The 19,699-nt window shown below is 62.5% G+C and overlaps 3 protein-coding genes across 3 annotated transcripts in view; 1 reads left to right on the top strand and 2 right to left on the bottom strand.

Moving 5' to 3' along the window:
* Positions 1-133: 133 nt before the first annotated feature.
* Positions 134-1,118, bottom strand: LOC309582552 (cocaine- and amphetamine-regulated transcript protein-like; the record flags this gene model as incomplete). Its single annotated transcript, XM_082297746.1, has 3 exons — positions 134-270; positions 378-461; positions 993-1,118. The coding sequence occupies 3 exons, from the start codon at positions 1,116-1,118 to the stop codon at positions 163-165; spliced, it is 318 nt and encodes a 105-aa protein (XP_082153872.1). The 3' UTR covers positions 134-162.
* A 2,878-nt stretch (positions 1,119-3,996) lies between these two features.
* GADD45B (growth arrest and DNA damage inducible beta) lies at positions 3,997-5,714 on the top strand. The gene is made up of 4 exons (XM_082298081.1): positions 3,997-4,164; positions 4,264-4,365; positions 4,651-4,864; positions 5,002-5,714. Exons 1-4 carry the CDS (start codon positions 4,127-4,129, stop codon positions 5,113-5,115), a joined length of 468 nt encoding a protein of 155 aa, XP_082154207.1. The 5' UTR covers positions 3,997-4,126; the 3' UTR covers positions 5,116-5,714.
* A 7,606-nt stretch (positions 5,715-13,320) lies between these two features.
* GNG7 (G protein subunit gamma 7) overlaps positions 13,321-19,699 on the bottom strand; it is a 54,228-nt gene continuing 47,849 nt past the window's right edge. The window contains exons 4-5 of the mRNA XM_082297665.1: positions 14,645-14,763; positions 13,321-13,608 (exon numbers count right to left, since the gene is read on the bottom strand). Coding sequence (XP_082153791.1) covers positions 13,483-13,608; positions 14,645-14,725 — 207 coding nt within the window. The 5' untranslated portion in view covers positions 14,726-14,763 and the 3' untranslated portion in view covers positions 13,321-13,482. The remainder of the gene's footprint in view (positions 13,609-14,644; positions 14,764-19,699) is intronic.

Raw genomic sequence — 19,699 nt, 5'->3', positions numbered from 1 at the left:
GCCAGGCCACCGAGGGTGCTGGGCGGCTCCCTCCCGGTGCGGGGAGGGGGTTGGGGGCCCGCGGCTCGCCCTCCCTCCCCTGCCCGGGGCGCAGGCGGGGGGCAGCCGGTGTCCCCCGTTGTCCGCCGGTGTCCCCCGTTGTCCGCCGGTGTCCCCGGTCCCTCAGGAGCACTTGAGGATGAAGAGGTTGCAGGAGGTGCCGCGGGGGCAGCTGCAGAGCTTCCCGATGCGCGCCCCTCGCCGCACCGCGCACGGCTCCCCGGGCTCGCACTGCGGGACGGCACCGTCAGCACCGGGGCTGCACCCCCACTACGGGGGGTTTGGGGTCCCCCTGAGCCCCCCGGGCGAGCGCCCACCGCCCCCCAGACCCGCCCTACCCAGGGCACCCAGCTCAGCCTCTTCTCCAGCGCCGGCGGCTCCCGGGTCTCCAACTTGTCCAGCACCTCCTGGAGCACCTCCGCCTGCCACGGAGAGCAGCGGGACACCCCGAATTCCCGGGATATCCAGGAGTTCTGGATCCGTGTCACCCCGAGTGTTCCAAGCTCCTGTCCCATCCTCACCCCGTGTCTGGCTCATCCCGGCCCGGAATCGGGGCTGGGGCAGCATCGGGGGGCTCAGGGTCTGTCCTTAGGGTGCATCCCACCCTCACATCCCCCCCTCCGGTACCCACCACCCTCCCTGCAGCTGAGCCAGAGCACGTTGGGATGGAACAGGGAAGGGAAACCCAACCGAAATTCCCCAAAGCAGCAATTCCCGCGTGCTGCGGGATGTCCCCGGTGTCGCTGCTGCGAGGAGCCCCCCGAGGACCCCACAGCGGCAGCACAAAAACAGCGGAGGGGTCTCGGCCTCCCCCTCCCCAATTCCCCAGGGACCCCCCGGCACAGCCAGAACCAGCTCCAAACCGGGGTGGGGGGAACAGGAACATCCCGAAATGCCCCAAAACCGCACGGAGGATGCTGGGGACTCCCTTCCCCGCTCCCCCAGCCCCTTACCAGCTCTGTCTCCTCCCGGCTCTGCCCGGGCAGGCTCAGGGTGGGCGCCGGTACCGGCTCCGGTGTGCCGAGCAGGATGAAGCCGGAGCCCACCAGGCAGAGCAGGCAGAGCCGAGCGTTTTCCATGTTCACGGCTGCGTCGCTGGATACTCAGGGATGTGCCAGGCTCAGCTTTATACCCCCTGAGCCGCCCCCGGCCTGGGCAAACACGCGGTGACGCAGACGGGCCGCCTGTGTCCCCCCGAACCGCGACACCGTCACCGAGCTGGAGGGGGGACACATCCCCGGGAAACGCATCCCTGGGGACACGGGTGCCACCGGCCAGTGGCCGGCAGCGGGCGGCATGGACGTCAGCAGCGAGGCCACGGAGGGACCCCCAGGGTGACCCCCCCCGGCCCGCAGGCGGGCGGAGGCCGCCGCCAATTCCCTGAGCAAACACGGGGCTCGTCCCGGCAGCCTCATCCCGGCGCGTCCCGCCGGACACGGCACAGACGGGGAGGGGCACGAGGGGCTCACGAACGGATTTATTGCACAGCTGGCGGCAGCCGGGGGGACAGACAGGACGGACAGACAGGGGGACACGGGGGAGCTGCAGCTCTGCTGTCCCACAGCCCTGCCAGGCTCTCCAGTGTCCCCAGCGCGGTTCTCCGGTCCCGTTACATCCCGGTCTGGTCCCTCTGTGTCCCACAACCCTTCGGGGGGTCCCCAAACCCCACAGGCAGCCCCCGACCCCCTCTGTGCCCAGAGGGTCCCCCAGACCCTCATCCTGTGGGGTCCCCCTGTCCCGCCGTCCTGTCCCAGCCATCAGCACCACAGCCGAGCATCCTCCTCCTGCCCCCCTCCTCCTCCTCCTCCTCCTCGCTGGGGGTTTGGGGGTCCCCGCCCGGAGGGTCCAGGGGGAGCGGGAGCCCCCCCTCGGAAACCGGGATGGGGCGGGGGCACCGCCGAACACCGGCAGGACCGAACCGTGGAGATCCCCGACCGCCACCGAGTCCGGTCTCCCCGATCCGGACCAGTCCCAACCTCCCACCCCGGTCCGGTCGCCCCCAGACCAGTCCGATCCCGTCGCTCCCAAACCCGGTCCAGCTCAGTCCCCGCTACTCCTGCCCGGTCCCAGCCCAGTCCGGTCCCGGTTTGGTGGCTCCCAGACCCGGTACGGTGGCCTCCAATCCTGTCCCCATTCGGTCCGGTCCCGATTCGGTTGCCCCCAGCCCAGTTCGGTGACCCCCAGCCCGGCCCCATTCGGGTCCCAGCCCGGTCGCCGTGGCCTCCGGCCCCATTCCAGCTCAGCCCCAGCTCCCCGGTCTCGGTCCCGGTCCCGGTCCCGAGGCCCCGCCCACACAGAGAAGCTCCGCCCATCGAAGAGCGCGAAGCCTTGTGGGTAATGTAGTCCCCGTTTCATGGCGCTGGAGGGGCGGGACACGGCGAGACTACACTTCCCAGAAGGCTCTGCGGCGGGGGCAGCGAGAGGGCGGACACAGCGCCGCCTGTTGGGCCGGAGGACTCAGAGCGGAAGCGCGGCCATCGGTGTGATGAGTTGCGGCGGTGCTCGGTGACGAGGCGGGGGGACACGGGGGAGCTCAGCGGGGACAGCGAGAGGGGACAGGGGACAGCGGGGACAGAGCGCCAGCACCGCCGCGGGCAGGTGGCAGCGTGGGAAATACGGCTCAGGCGGGCGCGGCCGAGGGAAACTGAGGCAGAGCGTGGGGCACCTCCCGCCACCCCACGGCCCCGGGGGTGCACGCACCGGTCCGGCCCCGCCGCAGCGGGACCCGGGGGGCCAAGACGAGGCGACCACGGTGCGCAAAGCCCCGGCACAAGCGCGGGCGGGCGGGAGCGCGTCCCCGGGAGCGCGTCCCCGGCGGGCCCGGGCCGTGTTCCCGGCAGGTGGCGGCCGCCGCCCGCCCGCAGCACGGAGGGCCCCGCGTGTCCCCGTTTCCCCCCGCTCTGAGCGCACCGACCCCTCCCGCTGCCGGTGCGTGAATTGCCGCCCCCCGGTGCAGCCTCCGCTCCATCGGCACAGCCCCGGTGCAGCCCCCGGTGTACCGACCGTCCCTCGGTCCACGAACCGACCCCCGCTGCCGCCCCCGATCCACGGCCCGACCCCTCTGCGCGGCCGCCGGTGCACGGACTGACCCCCGGTGCACCGACCGACTCCTGCAGGCGGACCCCGACCCACGAACCCACCCCCGGAGCAGCTCCCGGTGCACGAACCGACTCCCCTGTGCAGACCCCGGTGCACGGACCGACCCCCCTGTGCAGACCCCGGTGCCCGGGACGACCCTCGGTACAGCCCCCACTCCACGCACAAAACCCCCGCTGCAGCCCGCGACCCCCGGTGCAGCTCCGGTCCCAGGGACCGACCCCCCTGTGCAGCTCCCGGTGCACGGAGCGACCCCCGGTGCACGGGCCGACCCCTGGTGCAGACCCCTGCCCCACGCACCGACCCCCAGGTTCACCGATCGACCCCCGGTGCGACCGCCGGTGCACGGAGCGACCCCCGGAGCGGACCCCGATACCCCGGTGCACGGAGCGACCCCCGACCCACGGACCGACCCCCCCGTGCAGACCCCGGTCCCACAGACCGACCCCGACCCCCGGTGCACGGAGCGACCCCCGGAGCGGACCCCTACCCCATGGTGCACGGAGCGACCCCCGACCCACGGACCGACCCCCCCGTGCAGACCCCGGTCCCACAGACCGACCCCGGTCCCACAGACCGACCCCCGACCCCCGGCCCGCCCCCGGTGCCGCCGCCCCCCCCGGTCCCGCTCAAGTCCCGGCGCGGGGGGGGCGCAGTTTCAGGGCGGGGGTTTCCCCCGCGGCCCCCCCCGCGTTTCACCCCCACGTGGGCCCCGCCGGCGGCGCCCAATCAGCGCCGCGTCCGCGGGCGGCTCCGCGCGGCGGCAGCCAATGGACGGGGCGGGGGCGCCGAGCGAGGCCCCGCCCCCGGATGGGAGCCTATAAAAGGCAGCGCAGCGGTCGGCCGAGCCTCAGAGCGATCTCGCTGGAGCTGCGGAAGGAGCGGAGAGGGAGCCGTGATCGCGATAGCGCCGCGTTATCTGCGCGATAGCCGCTGTCAGGATTATTGCTCTTGGAATTTGCCTTCTTTTCTTTGGGATTACAATTGCACCATGACCCTGGAGGAGCTGGTGCCTTGCGATAGCAGCAAGTAAGTCGCGGGCAGCTCGGCGCGTTGCGGCGGAGGGGGGGGGGGTGTCCGTGGTTGTCGCCGTCGGTGCTCACCGGCTCTGTCGTTCCTCCGTGGCAGGATGCAGGCGGTGAGCGAGGCGGTGGAGCGGGTGCTGGTGGCGGCGCAGCGGCAGGATCGGCTCACGGTGGGGGTCTACGAGTCGGCCAAGCTCATGAATGTGTGAGTATCGCGATAGGGCTCTGTCGCGGGGTCTGTCGGGGAGGGGGGGTCCGGGCAGCACCAGCGCGGCTCGCTTGGCCGGCGTCTATTTCGGAGCCGTTAACGCAGAGCTGGCTCTTGGCAGGAGCGTTTTACGGGGGGGCGGGGGGGAAGAGGGTGACCAGGCAGCATTTGGGGGGGGTCTGTCCCCCGTTCCGAGTGCGACAGGGGGGTGACAGCTCCGCGGGAGGGGGTTCCACCATCCAGAGCTGTCCCAGCCGCCCCTAACCCGCCGTGCCCCCGCAGGGACCCCGACAGCGTGGTGCTGTGCGTGCTGGCCACCGACGAGGAGGACGAAGGTGACATCGCCCTGCAGATCCACTTCACCCTCATCCAGGCGTTCTGCTGCGACAACGACATCCACATCCTGCGCGTGTCGGGGATGCAGCGCCTGGCTGCCATCCTGGGCGAGCCCGAGCCGGGCTCCGAGCCCCGCGACCTGCACTGTCTCCTGGTCACGGTGAGCGGGGCGGTGACGCGCTGGTGGCCCCGTGATTCCGCCGGGCGCCGCGCCAGGGGTCGGGGAGGGTGACGGCGTGGCTCGGGGACACGTGTCGGGGCGCTGGTGGCACTAACCTCGTGCTCTTGCTGCTCCAGAACCCGCACACGGACGCCTGGAAGAGCCAAGGGCTAGCGGAGGTGGCGAGTTACTGCGCCGAGAGTCGCGACAGGAACCAGTGGGTGCCTTACGTGTGTCTGCAGGAGCGCTGAGCCCTTCCTGGCCCCTTCCCGGCCTGGACTTGAAGGATTAAAAACCTAAAAAAAAAAAAAATCACCAACGTAAAACAGCAGGAAAAAAAAAGAAGGAGAAACAGCCAGTTCCAACCCACAATCCCCAAAACCCACCGATTTTATTTTTCTTTTTAACCGGAGAGGAGGAAGGGGGAGCGCGGCCGCTGCGGTGGGAATGGAGGGAGCCGTGCCAAGCCCGGAGGGACGCTGGCCGGAGCCCGGATGGACACTGGCCGGAGCTGCCGGCCGAGGAGTCGTGCTGGACCGTGGGCCGGAGCTGGGGAGCCCCGGGCGGGCGCTGCGGAGCGCGGGGGGGTGACCCCGGAGCTGGACACTGTCGCGATTTTTGGCAGCTGGGACCCGATGGAGGCGAGGACTGCAGAGGGCTGGATTTTTTTTTTTTTGTTTTTCGTTGCAAAAGCTGCTTTTTCCAAGGAATTATCGACGTCTGCACGGGTGGACCTGAGCCCCCCGGGTGCTGCTTTTGCACTTGGAGACCCTGAGCTGAACCTTTTCCAGAGTTTATTCTTATACCGAGCGAGGAGCTAAATTTATTTGCAATAAAATGTCTGACGTGACTCGTGTTTGCTCTTCCCTCGGCCCTGCTGGAGCCGTTCCCAAGGGAGAGGGATCGCCTCCTCCTGGGTGGATTTTGGGGTGGGCTCCACCTCCCCTGGGGCCTCTGTGCGGGGGTTTTGGTAGCGCCGGGGGTTCCCAGCCGCGTGTGGCCCCGCTGCTGCTGGAGGAGGAGAAATTTCCACCGCACCCTTCTCTGAAAAAGGCTCTTTCCAAGAAAAACACCCACGAGGTGCCCTGAGCTCCGTGGGAAACTGAGGCAGGGCCCCCTCGGGGGGGTGGGGGCTGACCCGGGTTATTGGATGGAGCTTCCCCCACAGCCCCCGCGGCTTCCGCGGCCGCAGGAACCGGGCCGGGGGCTGCCCGCGGGTGGGGGGAGCCCGGGCAGTCCCCACGCCCCCATCCCCTCCCCCGGCCGCGGGCTGGGAATTCCCTCCCTCCTCCGCAGGGCACCTGGGGCACCCCCTCAGCATCCCCCGGGGGTGGCCGGAGCTGGGGACAAGGAGAGAGGGAAGCCCGAGGGCTCCGGGGAAAGTGAGGCGGGGATTGCGGGTGGGGTTCCCCCCTCTGTGGGCAACGGGGCCGCCCGGGGGTTGCCCAGGACCTGTCCTGGAGGTGGCGTGGGCTCGGGGGAGCGTGTCCGGTGCATCCCGGGCACCGGAGCGGGAGCTCACGGAAACTCAGCGCTGTCCTCCTCCACACGGGCGGTGTCACCCCGAGGTGGCCCCGGAACCCCGGGAGCGTTGCCAGCCCCGGCACGGAGCCAGGACGCTCCTGCCCGCCTGGGACACGGTGTCCGCCTGGGCAGGGACACAGTGACCGTCCAGCCCCGGCTGGGGACGCGGTGGCCATCCCAGAGTGTCCCGTGGCTTTGGGGACGTGCCCTGGGCCCTCCCTTGGGGTTTTGATTGGGGGGGGGGGGGGGAAACTGAGGCACGGAGGGACCGCGGTGAGTGACAGCCCCGGCTGAGGCCACCGCAGCCCCCACGCCGTGTCCTGGGGACAAAGTGGTGGCAGCACCCCCTGGGTGGCCCAACTGCGACCCCCGCCCTGCAAAGGACCCCCGGCCTGGTCCCCCCCCCGGCTCTGCCCGGCCACACCTGACACGAGCTGTGGGGTCTCAGCTCGGGGTGGGGGGCGATAGGGCCTCGCTGCTCCCTGCGATCCCCCTGGGAAAATCCCAAGGGAAAGGGCCCGAGGGCGGCTGAGGCTGCCGAAACTCGTTTCACTGATGAGGCAGCGGGGTCACGAGGCCATTCCTGTCGCCGCTGTCACCGCGGCGGCCGCTCGTGTGACCGGTGTGTCAGGCCGCGGCTGTGTCACGGGGGCGGGAGGGGTGACAGCCCCCCCAGACCCCCCAACATCGCCCCCTCCCACCCGCAGGACACCCACGGAGCAGCCCCGAGCGCCGCCCACCCCGGAGCTCGAGGGGAGCCGCCCCCCGGGACCGGGTCACGCACATCCCACCCAGCCCCGGTGTCCCCGTGTCCCCCCCAGGGACCCCTCAAACAGCAGCTGGGGCACCCCAGGAACCCCCGAAGAACCCCCAGCAGGAGGGGGGACAATGGGACCCCCCCACCGGAGCCACCTCTCGCCCCTCCCAGCACCCAGACAGGGTTTTCTTTGCCCCCTCCCGGCCCCAGCCGGGTGTGGGGGCGGTGGGACCCCGGCCGGACACTGACCCACACTGACCCACACTGACCCACACTGACCCACACTTTCCATCCCTCCAGAGCCGCCCAGACACTGCGGGGGGGGAGGGGCGGCTGCGGGGTTTGGGGGTTTGGGGAGGGGTCCCTGATTCACCCCCACCCCCCCCCCACCCAGCACCCTCCCAGCGCCGGGAAAAGGAATCCCAGGGCTGGGAATGGGGGTCTCGGGGAGACCCCCCCAACACCACCGTGACTCCCCGGGGGAGAACAAAACACGGAGCGATAATTAGGAAATGAATCAATAATTAGGAGGTCGCAGGCAGCCCTGGGGGGGCAGGGTGGGTGTTGGGCACCCCCCCAAACCCGACACACAGGGGGGGAGGGGTTTCGGGGCGTGCAGCCGCCGCCCCGAGCGGGCCCGCGGGGGTGGCCCCGCACCCGCCGTGTCCCCGGGGCGGTGAAAACGGGGGCGGTTCGGTTCGGGGGGGGGCCCCGAGCCCCTTCCTGGCTGTGGGGCGGCTGCAGCCAGACAGGGCAGGGCCGGCTCCCGCTGATTTATGAGTCTGGCCTGGGTGGCTCCGGTGGCTCCAGCGGCTCCTGGCCCCGGCCCCGCGCTCCGTCTCCACCCTGGCAGCGACACCGGCGACAAAAACCGGGGGGGCACCGCCCGCCCCTTCTCCCCCACCCCCCTCCCCGGCGGCTCGGCCCATCCCGACATCCCCCAGCTCTGGAAATTGGGGGAAACTGAGGCACGGAGCTGCTCCCCACCCCCGCCGGTGACGGCCGGAGCAGGAAGTCCCTCCGTGATGTCACCGTGGTGGCTCCACTGCGTCACGGGTGTCCCCGTGTCACCCGCGGGGGGACATCGTGGGAGGCTCCACGGAGGGACGCGGAATCCCCGCGGTCAGGGGGGGTCCCCGGGAACGGGGCGGGGGTGACTCCGCTGCTGTCGCCGCCCCGGCGGCACCGGGGGGACCCGCGGCCGTGGCAGGGCCAGCCGGTGCCATCCCGGCAGCGCCGGTGCCCGCGGTTCCGAGGGGCAAGGAGTTAATTAGGGCGGCAGGGAGTTAATTAGAGCGGCAGGCGGGCTAAAAATAGCCCGGCGGAGGAGGGAGGGTTATTTTTAGCCGCTCCCAGCCCGGTGCCACCCGGCCGGTGTCGCTTGGCGCTGGCACCGCCACCCGCTGCCACCTCCGGCGCTCGGGAGAGAATTCCAGGGAGAGGAGCGGCTCCCGGTGTCGCGGAGTTTTTAAGGGAATTCGGGGCGGTTTTGGGATCCTGTGCCGGGCACCTGCTGCCACCCCATTGTTGTCCCCCTGTCCCTGTGCCCATCCCGCCCTTCCCAGCGGCGTTTTGGGGCCGACACTGAAAAATCCCAACAATTCCCGGCTCCAGCGGGAGCAGCGCGTTCCTGCCGGACTCCTGCAGGATTCCGGCGTGGATCCCCGCGGCCTTTCCAGGAAAGCGGCTCCGGAGCTGCCGGGAAGCTGGGGCTGGCCGGGATCCCTTTTCTCCGAACAGGGAAGGACGCAGCGCTGGGTTTCGTTTTCCGGCGGCCCCGTGGGATAGGAGGGCTCCGATGATTCCCGGGAAAAAGGAGATTCCCGAGGGATCCGGTGGAGGAGCCACTAGGGATGGAGTGGGAAAAGGGGATCCCTGAGATTGAGAGGATTCCCAAGAGTGGGATAAGCGGATTTCTGAGGGTCTGTGATCCCTGAGGGGCTGCAATTCCTGGGGATCGGTATTCCCGATCCCACTGGATCATCCAGGGATGGGGACGGGAGATCCCTGAGGGGCTGCAGTTCCTGGGGATCGGCATTCCTGATCCCATCCGAGCATCCAGGGATAGGGAGGGGAGATCCAGGGGGGTCAGAGCGGCTCCCAAGGGTGGCAGAAGGTGATCCCGGGGAGCGGGAGGATTCCCAAGGGTGGGATAAGGGTATTTCGGAGGGACTGGGATCCCTGAGGGATCCACATAAGGAATCGGCATTCCCGATCCCACCCGAGCATCCAGGGATGGGGAGGGGAGCTCCAGAGGGGCGGGAGCAGCTCCAAAGGGTGGGAGAAAGGGGACAGGGGATTCCCAAGGGGTTTCGATCCTTGAGGGGCCGCGATCCCAGAGAATCCTCAATCCCAGAGGGATCGCGGAGGATCCGGAATTCCCGATCCCCTGAGAGCAGGAGAGGCAGGCGAGGGAATCTTGGCAAAATGCAAAGTGAGCCTTTTTATTGTGTTATCCATTCACTTGGGAACAACAATTCCACGAAATATTCAACACGGTGCGAGGAGGGATCGGGGCTATGGCACACGAGAAAGGAAAAAACCGAACCGAACCGAACCAAAAAACCGGGAATTCGGGAATTGCAGACGGATGAGGAGCCTACGGCACAGACACCGACCACTTCCTAAGGACAGTCCGGAAAAACCTGGATTGGCGTTCGGCAACGAGCTCAGAGTTTGGCAAATAAGAAGAATCATCCTAATTAATGAGGATTTGAATGTTAGACCAGAGAGAAGAAGGAAACGAGGAGCGCCGAGGATCCCACGTGGGCTCGGAGTAAATGAATTCTTGGGATTTTGTTAAATAAATTGGATTTTTAAGTACTTTGGGAAGGGGGGGGGGGAAATAAAGAAGGATTTGGGAGGATCCAGAGGCTCCGGGGTGTCCGGGCAGCTCCCGGCTCCGTCCCCCGGGACAGGGAGGGAAGGGCGAGGCAAAGGGAGGAAAACTGGAATGGGAGCGATGTTTCCCTGTCCCTTTTCTTTCCCAGTTTTCTATTTTTGGCACTGGCTTCACCACACGCCAGAAAGAAAAGCCGGACAGATCTGGGCGTGTGGTTATTCCCAAAAAAAAAGGGCTTTTGTGGAGCTGGGCTCCGGCTCCTCCCGCTCCCCCTTCCCCCTTCCAGCACTTAAAAAAGTCCTGAAAAGTCTTTTTTTTTTTTTTTGTAGATTTTTTCCCCTCATTTTTCCTTTTTTTTTTTAATTTTTTCCTCCTTTTTCCCTTTTTTTGGTGGATTTTTTCCCTCCTTTTTCCCTTTTTTTTTTTTTTCGGTTTTTTTTTTGTTTGTTTGTTTTTTTAAAATAAATTTATTTGGCAAATGCACTAAACAAAGTACAAGCAGCTACTGGGAATCTGCACTTCTATTTCTGCCATACAAAAACACCTACGGGATGAGCACGGATTTTACTTGGACGAGGAAAAAATTCCGAGGGGAAAAAAAAACAAAAATAGGAAGAAAAAAAAAACTAAAAAAAAAAAAAAAGGAAAAAAAAAAACAAACAAAAAAAAAAGGAAAAAAAAAAGAAAATCAAAATTAAGGATTTTTTTTCCCCCCACCAAAAACGAGTCACCCATGGAGACACCAGCACCTGCCAGCAGCTCCCACCCCCCGCTCCCGGCGGGACCCTCGGCCGCCGGCATTCCGGGATCCCTGGGAGATGCTCCATGGCCTTTCTCCCGGCTTCCTGCCCCTTTTCCCGGCTCCTTTTCCCTCCTCCCAACCCCTTTTCCCAGCTCTTTTTCCCTTCTCCCTGCCCCTTTTCCTGGCTCCTTTTCCCGGCTCTTTTCCCCTTTTTTCAACCCCTTTTCCTGGCTCCTTTTCCCTTCTCCTTGCCCGTTTTCCCCCCAGCTCCTCGCTCCTTTTCCCAACCCCTTTTCCCTTCTCCCAGCCCCTTTTCCCTTCTCCCAGCCCCTTTTCCCGGCTCCCTGCCCCTTTTCTCCCGGCTCGGGGCGGAAGGACGAGGATGGGGGAGGCAGAGCGACCCCAAAACGCTGCACCCCAAAATCTTCTGAGCGGATTCGCCGGCCGAGCATCCCTTGGGATTCACATCCCACGAGATTCTCCCGCCGAGCGGGGCTGGAAAGGGCGGGATCCCTGCCCGGGATGGGGATTTGGAGCCCCTGAGGAGGAGGAGGAGGAGGAAGAGGAAGAATTCCCGGCTCCAGCCCCCGCTCCGGGATAGCACCAAGCTCTGGTCTCGAACACAGAGGAAGAATCAGATCTGGAGTAGAAAAATAAGGCTGGAACTGGACGAGAGATTAAGGACGGAGGGAATTCCCTCCTGGAGAAGGAATCCCAGGCTGGACTCGGGAGTGTCCACGCGATTCCCGGCGGGCGGGAGCTTGGAGCGGGCTGGGATGAAGGATTTGGGATAAAACTCTCCAGAAAAGGCTTTGCTGGGCCGGGGCTGGGGGGGGGGGACAGGGAGGGGAATGATCCCGTTTTCCCTGCTCTGACATTCCCGAGCCTTGGAATTCCGGGACACAGCGGGGGAGGTTTCCCAGGGAAAGCCGCATGGGTTTTAGTGTTAAAAACGTGGGATTTTCCCCGATTTTGTTGAAAAGGCAAATGACGGCGGACTGAAAACAAGGAATAGCGACATTCCTGCAACCGAGGAGGGGACATGGAGCGGCTCTGCCCATCCCGGCCCCCCTGGGAATTCCATCGGCCTCTGGAAAGCGGCCGGAGCAGCTCCCAGTGCCCAGCCCGCACCAGTGACCCCGACCAGCAGCACCAGTTTGGGCCGCGGGACGGGCAGGGCGGGATCAGGCGAATCCAGGGAATTGCAAATCCTCTCCCATGGGAATTGCTCCCTGTGTCGTGACAGGACCCCTGGCATTCCAACGCAATTTTCTGGGGAATAGGGGGAATCCCAGGATTTCACTTCAGGTGTGGCCGGATTGTTTTTATCCCTTCTCTACCCAAAAAAACCTGCGCTCGGGATAACCGGGAATGGCCTCTCCTTACGGCGAGTTCGGGAAGGCTTTTCCAACCTCGTGGATTCTGGGAATGTCACCCAGGAGGCTGCTGAGCCCCGGGATGGGCCCTGGGGACATGGATTGGGCTCGGACGCTGCACCCAAATCCCGGGATTTGTCCCCTTCCCGACAGATCCAGTGGCCAAAAGGTGCCCATGGGAATTCCCGGAGCTCTCCCGAGCATCCAACCACCCTCAGCACATTCCAAAGGCTCCACGGAAGTGTCTCCTGCTCCCCCCTTTTCCTGGATCCCCCTTTTCCTGCTCCCCCAGGTTCCTCCCTCCGTGCCGGGTTATCCCCAAGTGCTCCCGGGTAAATCCCAGTCCCGGATTCCCAAGGGATGGGAACAGAGCTGGTCCTTCCCCTTCCCCTCCCCACCTGCCCTAAACTTCCCTGGACATCTCCCAGGCCCTGGGTTTAGCGGGAAGAATTCCACCCGCTGCTCCCAGTGCGGAAAACCGAGATGGGAAACGCCGGGAATTTGCCGATTTGGGCTGAAGTTCCCATTTTTCCAAGATTTTGGATGCACCTGGAAGCCCCTTCCCTCCCCAAAATTGGGGACAGCACAGAGACCCCACCCCAGAGTGACCGGGGGGGGAGGGGGCTGGATCCCGGCTTCCCCCATCCCTGGAGCTCCCTAAAATTCCTCCTGGGATCTCTCCCGGCTGAGAGTTCCCCCGCAGGGCCATCCCCTGATCCCAGCGGAGCCGTGGGATTCAGGGAAAAGCCCCCCCCAGCCTCCCTTTGCCCATTCCCAACAGGGATTTTTTGGGGATTTTTTGTTGGGTTTTTGGATTTTTTTTTTTTTTGGGGGGGAGGGTTTTTTTTGGTGCTGATTTTCTACAAAATCGCTCCCACCTTGTCCCTTCTCCAGAGGAAATTCCTGCTGGTCGGAGATGGAGTGGATCAGAGCACTCGGAGCTGGGTCCAGCTCTCACATCCCACTGGGAATGACCCCTTCCCCCACCTCCACCCCTTTTCCAAATCCAAATATCCCAGTGAAACCCCCCCCCCCCCCCTCCCCACCCCCCTTTTCCTCCCTCAACCCTGATAACTCCTAAAATCCTGCTCCCAATTTTTAACCCCTCTCCCACCTTCCTTCCCGGCAAAGCAGCCGCCCCTTCCCTAAAACCCCCGCTCCCCAATTTTTTTATTTATTTAATTTTTTTCCCCTCTGGATTGCTTTTGGGGTTGGTTTTTGGGTTTTTTTTTGTTTGTTTGTTTTTCTCGGGAATTTTTGTTAAGTTCCTTTTGAAGCCAGCGTTGAGGTTTTTTTTACCCCCTGGGTGCAGGTGGAGCTGTGGAGGAGCCTGGATCCAGAGGCTGGAGGAGGATTCCCTTCCGGAGGGATCCGGAGCTATAGGATGATACAGGGCTTTTTGTCCTTAAAGGGATTCTCGGAAGCGGGAACTCCCACCAGGAGCGGATCATTCCGGGCATGCTGCTCACAGTAATTCATCAGCTCCGAGGATGCTTTCGAGACCTGGATATTGGGGGGAAAAAGCAGGGATTTGGGGGATATTCCCAGCTCGGTGCTTCCAGGATCTGTGGGGATTCACATCCAGCTTTTCCCAACAGGGATTTTGTGGAGATGAGCAGGGAAAACCCCTTTTTTTCCTGATTGGATGTGGAAAATCCGTGTTTTTATGGGAATAAACAGGGAGGAGTGCAGGGAAATAACTCCACAGAGAGATTTGAAAGGAACATTGTTGTATCCGTGTTTTTCAGGGATTTGCGATGTGCTCCAAAGATGCTTTTGAGACCTGGATATTGGGGGAGGAAAAAAGCAGGGATTTGGGGGATATTCCCAGCTCGGTGCTTCCAGGATCTGTGGGGATTCACATCCAGCTTTTCCCAACAGGGATTTTGTGGAGATGAGGAGGGAAAACCCCTTTTTTTTATGGGAATAAATAGGGAGGAGTGCAGGGAAATAACCCCACAGAGAGATTTGAAAGGAACGTTGTTGTATCCGTGTTTTTCAGGGATTTGGGATGTGCTCTAAAGATGCTTTTGAGACTTCAATGTTGGGGGAAAAAAGCAGGGATTTGGGGGATATTCCCAGCTCAGCGCTTCCAGGATCTGTGGGGATTCACATCCAGCTTTTCCCAACAGGGATTTTGTGGAGATGAGGAGGAAAAATGGGAACTGGGCGTGGAAAATCTGAGTTTTTATGGGAATAAATAGCGAGGAGTGTGGGGAAATAACCCAGCAGGGAGATTTGAAAGGAACATCGTTGTATCCATGTTTTTCAGGGATTTGGGATGGAAAAGCTTCCCTGAGTGCAGCCTCTTGTTCAGGTTTGGAAACCTTTAGGATCCACGACTTAAGGCTCTGCTTGGTTTATCCCAAAGCTGTTTTTTGGGAAGGGCAAACCTGGAGGGATCCGAGGAGGCTCCGAATCCAGAGGGATCCTTGGAGGCCTCTCCAGATCCTGGAGGGAACACTGGAATGCTGCCATTCCAGGCTGGGAACATCCCACTGGGGGAAAACCCGGGATCTTTTCCTGCTCCAATGCTCACCTTGATCCTCTCGATCCCGGCCTCGATGCGGAGCTGCTCCACGAGCTTCCGGGCCTGTGCTATGTTGTTAGTCGTGGACATTCTCTGCCATCGGCTCCGGGCCCCAGCACAGGAGAATCCTGCAGAAAAACCATGGAAAAAGCAGGGTTGGTGTCGTGTGTGAAGCTGCTCCGGCCGCGTGCTCCAGGTGGGATCACGGAACGGGTCGGAAGGGACCCCAAAGCTCGTCCTGTTCCACCTCGGGAAGGTGTCCCCATGGCCACGTGCAGAGCTCTGCTGGCCCCACTGGCGCTTCCTGAGGTGGTTTCGAGTTCCCCTTTCCCCGAAGGAGCGCTTGGGATCCCCATTCCGGGAGTTCCGGTAAAAACTCTGCTGAGGAGAGCGGAAAAAGGAGCCTGGTTGTGGGGAAGGGAAGCTCTGCCCGAGCACCACCCCGGGCTGGGCACCGAGGGGGGGCTCTGAGGGGCTCCTGGACCCATCCCTGGTGGCTTTGGTGTCCCTGGCACCTGGGCAGGTGACACCTCCGGGTGGGTCATGTCCACCTGCCCATGGGATTTGTGTCAGACCTTCCCATGGGGTCATGTCCAACCTTCCCATGGGATCATGTCCAACCTTCCCATGGGATCATGTCCATCCTGCCCATGGGATCATGTCCAACCTTCCCATGGGATCATGTCCATCCTGCCCATGGGATCATGTCCATCCTGCCCATGGGATCATGTCCAACCTTCCCATGGGGTCATGTCCATCCTGCCCATGGGATCATGTCCATCCTGCCCATGGGATCATGTCCAACCTTCCCATGGGGTCATGTCCATCCTGCCCATGGGATCATGTCCATCCTGCCCATGGGATCATGTCCAACCTTCCCATGGGATCATGTCCATCCTGCCCATGTGACCATATCCAACCTCCCCACGGGACCATGTCCAATCTCCCCATGGGACCGTGTCCAACCTTCCCATGGGATCGTGTCCATCCTGCCCATGGGATTTGTGTCGGACCTTCCCATGGCACCATAACCAACCTCTCCATGGGGCCATGTCCAAACTCCCCAAGGGATCATGTCCAACCTTCCCATGGGATCATGTCCATCCTGCCCATGGGATCATGTCCAACCTTCCCATGGGATCATGTCCAACCTTCCCATGGGGCCGTGTCCATCCTGCCCATGGGATCATGTCCAACCTTCCCATGGGATCATGTCCAACCTTCCCATGGGATCATGTCCAACCTTCCCATGGGGCTATGTCCAACCTCTCCATGGGGCCGTGTCCCTGCACCCCCCCAAAGCCCCAACAGGGCTTGAACCGCCTTCCTCAGAGTTTCACAGGAGGAACTGAAGGATTTTGTCCACGAGACTGAAATAATCCCCCCTGTCCCAGGGCCGGGCGCTCCGGGGGCAGCTCCGGCCGTGCCAAATCCCTTGGCCAGACGCCGTTCCCGGGCCGTTCCCTTTGTGCCACCCCCGTGGAGGTGTCACGGCCGTCACCTCCCGCCCGTGACTCAGCCGCTGACCGCTCATTCCCAGGGGCGCAGGGGGCAGCTCCCACCCCCCCACCAGACCTGGAGATGATTCCAGGAGGAGAAGGAGCCAAAGCAAACACGGAGTCGGATCCCGCCGGCGCTCCCAGCCCCGCCAGCCGCCCACTGCAGCCCTTCCATGCCTTAATTAGAGGCTCCTCCAACCTTCTCCCCAGGCCTGGCAGCTTCAAAGCCGAGCATTCCCGGCGGGAACGCCTGTCCCATCCCAAATCCTCGCCGTCTCGCCTATGTTTAGACATTTAGGGAGTTTATTCCAGACCACAACAGCACTCTCAGGGATTATTTTGCTTGGCAGCCGCATCCAGCGTGCTCTCAGCTCCTCAATCCCTGAGCAGCACTCGGCTGAGTTCGGAGCAGGGAATGCTGCAGGGGAAAACAAGCGGCGCTTCAGCACCGGCGTTCCCGGCTCCGGTGCGGGACGATTCCCTGAATTAGCCGGGTTGTTTGGACATCTCCGCCTCTCCCGTCCTGGAAGTTAAGTCAGGCCAACACGGGAAGCTGCCAGGGTGAAATCAGGTCTGGTTCTGTGGCAAATGGGAGGAGGAAGGCGGCTGTTCCCGGTGGGAAGAGCCTCCTGCTCCGGTTTGAGGCACTCCAAAGCAGTGCGGGTGGGATTAGGAGCAAGGAAAAGCTCCGTGTTAAAGTCGAGCTCCTTCTGAATCTGTGCCATGAACTCCAGAGCCCTTCCTGCCCCAGACACTGCCAAACGGTGTTCACCTGCATGAGGAGTTACCCAGCTGGGCTGAAAAAATCCAAGGAATTTGTGTTTCCAAGCGGTTTGCAGCAGCACAGGATCACCTGCCTGCACTTTCCCGGCTTCCTGTTTATGGAGCGAGGCTGATGAATCAGAGAACTTCTGGGAGTCGTTCCCACCCCCATCCCTGTCCCTGCAGCATCCCGGGAAGCCCAGCCTGGCTGAAGGAAGGTCGGTGTGGAGAGGGCACGGCAGGAATTGTTAAATGAGCATCCTAAAAATCTTTGGCAAGGGGGAGAAGTTTTACTCCCTGGTTTCTGGTTTCATGGAGTTTCAGCTGCTCTGCAGCTCCCCAGTGAATCCCTGTTTCCCTTTTCCCAGAGGTGCCTTTTCCCTCTCCCAGGAGTAAAAGAGAGGCAGCAGTTGATGCTGAGTCCCACAGTGGGATCTGCAACGCTCCAAATCCCAAATTCCATTCGTCCCACAGTGGGATCTGCAACACTCCCAATCCCAAATTCCATTCATCCCACAGTGGGATCTGCAACACTCCCAATCCCAAATTCCATTCATCCCACAGTGGGATCTGCAACGCTCCCAATCCCAAATTCCATTCGTCCCACAGTGGGATCTGCAACGCTCCAAATCCCAAATTCCATTCATCCCACAGTGGGATCTGCAACGCTCCCAATCCCAAATTCCATTCGTCCCACAGTGGGATCTGCAACGCTCCCAATCCCAAATTCCATTCATCCCACAGTGGGATCTGCAATGCTCCCAATCCCAAATTCCATTCGTCCCACAGTGGGATCTGCAACGCTCCCAATCCCAAATTCCATTCGTCCCACAGTGGGATCTGCAACGCTCCAAATCCCAAATTCCATTTGTCCCACAGTGGGATCTGCAACGCTCCCAATCCCAAATTCCATTTGTCCCACAGTGGGATCTGCAACACTCCCAATCCCAAATTCCATTTGTCCCACAGTGGGATCTGCAACACTCCCAATCCCAAATTCCATTTGTCCCACAGTGGGATCTGCAACACTCCCAATCCCAAATTCCACAGCAGGACCCGCACCAGCCCCAGATTCCACAGTGGGATCTGAATCCCTCCCAGTCCCAGGTCCTGCAGTGGGACCTCCATTGCTCCCAGTCCCAAATTCCACTGGTCCCACAGTGGGATCTGAATCCCTCCCAATCCCAGGTCCTGCAGCAGGACCTGCATCGTTCCCAGTCCCAAATTCCACTGGTCCCACAGTGGGATCTGAATCTCTCCCACTCCCAGTTCCCACTGGTTCCACAGCAGGCCCTGCACTGGGTCAGGTTCCCCGGCCACGCTCCGGGGCTGCTCCCACCCCTGGGTGACCAATTAAGAACCGCGGCCATCGATCCCCGGAGCCATCCCGGCACATGGCTCCATCCTCGGGAGCTGGAAAAGCCAAAACAAACTCTGGAGTTGTCCCTCGACACTCAGAGGGTGTGGAAAGAGCCCGTGAGGTAACGGGATTTGGGAAAGAGCCACAGGAGAGGAGCGAGGTGTGTGTGATGCAGATCGGGTGACACCAGCACTGCCCTGGTTTTGGATTCAGCTCCATCGTCCCTTTGCCCGTTTTTTTAAGGAAAACACTTGTTTGGGAAAGGACCGGGATGTGATGTCTGCAGCAGGGCAGTGGGGACACCCAGGTCTCCTGCACATCCTCTGACCCCCACCACAGAGCCAGAACTCCTTCCTGCCAGGGGGGCAGAGCTCCGGGGTTTGGCCTGGAGCCACCTCCCGCTGCTGCTGGAGCCGGGCCAGCGCTGACTTCTCCCTTCCCGGGATCTGCTCCGTGACTCAGCACGAGGCTGAGCCACCCCCGGCCCTCGCTCAGCAGAAAGAAACCTTCCCCGATTTCTGCCGCAGCACCTCCTGCCTTCCCGGCTGAGCCACCGATCCCGGCAGCCAGCAGCAGCATTCCCGGGCTGCCCTGAGGGACAGCGAGATTTTCGGGAATGGCTCTGGTGGCGTCGCTGCTCACGCTGTGTCAGGGAGCGATTCCAGCAGGGATGAAGTCACCCGGCCTTGCAGCTCTCCGGGCTGTTCTCCCTGTTCCTCCAGCAGCACCGTGATCCGGCACATCCCAGGCCAGGGAACATTTACGGTGCTTGGGGCTGGAGGAAGATTTCCCAGCAGATGGAAAACGCTGCAGCGCTAAAAAACACGGGAAATCGATAAAAATTCGGGGAACGCAAGAGCAGGGGCAGGGAGGGATCATCCAGGGGTGTCCATCCCGAGGTCACGGCCGGCACAAAGAGCTGGGAGGGAGGTTGTGAAATCCGGAGTGCAGGTGAGGGGTTTGGGAATGACGCAAACACATCCCAGGGAAGGTCTGGCTGCGGCACAACCCCCCCGGGAGCACTCCTGCCTGTTTTAGGGAAAGCAGTGTAGCCAGGATAAAGCCTGGGATGATCAAGATTTGCTGTTTTAAACCGGTTTGGGTATTCTGGACTTTTAGGATGCTCAGAGCCCCGTCCTGCACCAGCTCTGTCTGACTCAGGAACGGCCGCAAATCTCCTCTCCTGGGTTCCACCCCTAAATTTCCAGGCTTCCACTGTCACAAAATCAGATGTTTCACGCTCGCATCCTTCATGCACATTCCCAAAAATGCTGCTCGGCGTTTCCCGGCGGGTGGGACCGCGGGGAGCCGCGGCTGTGCCACCCTCCCGGTGTCCTGCACAGCCCCGACGTCACGGCAGCACCGAGTGACGGCCGGAGCGGCCCCTCCGCGTCCCCACGGGAGCCGCTTTGTTCCCGAGCGAGCTCTTTGTGTACCCGGCAG

The sequence above is a fragment of the Coloeus monedula genome (assembly GCF_965178545.1).
Source record: "Coloeus monedula genome assembly, chromosome: 27".
In the NCBI taxonomy this organism is placed as follows: Eukaryota; Metazoa; Chordata; class Aves; order Passeriformes; family Corvidae; genus Coloeus; species Coloeus monedula.
Note: the sequence above shows the minus strand (reverse complement) of the source record. Positions and strands in the feature narration are given on the sequence as shown.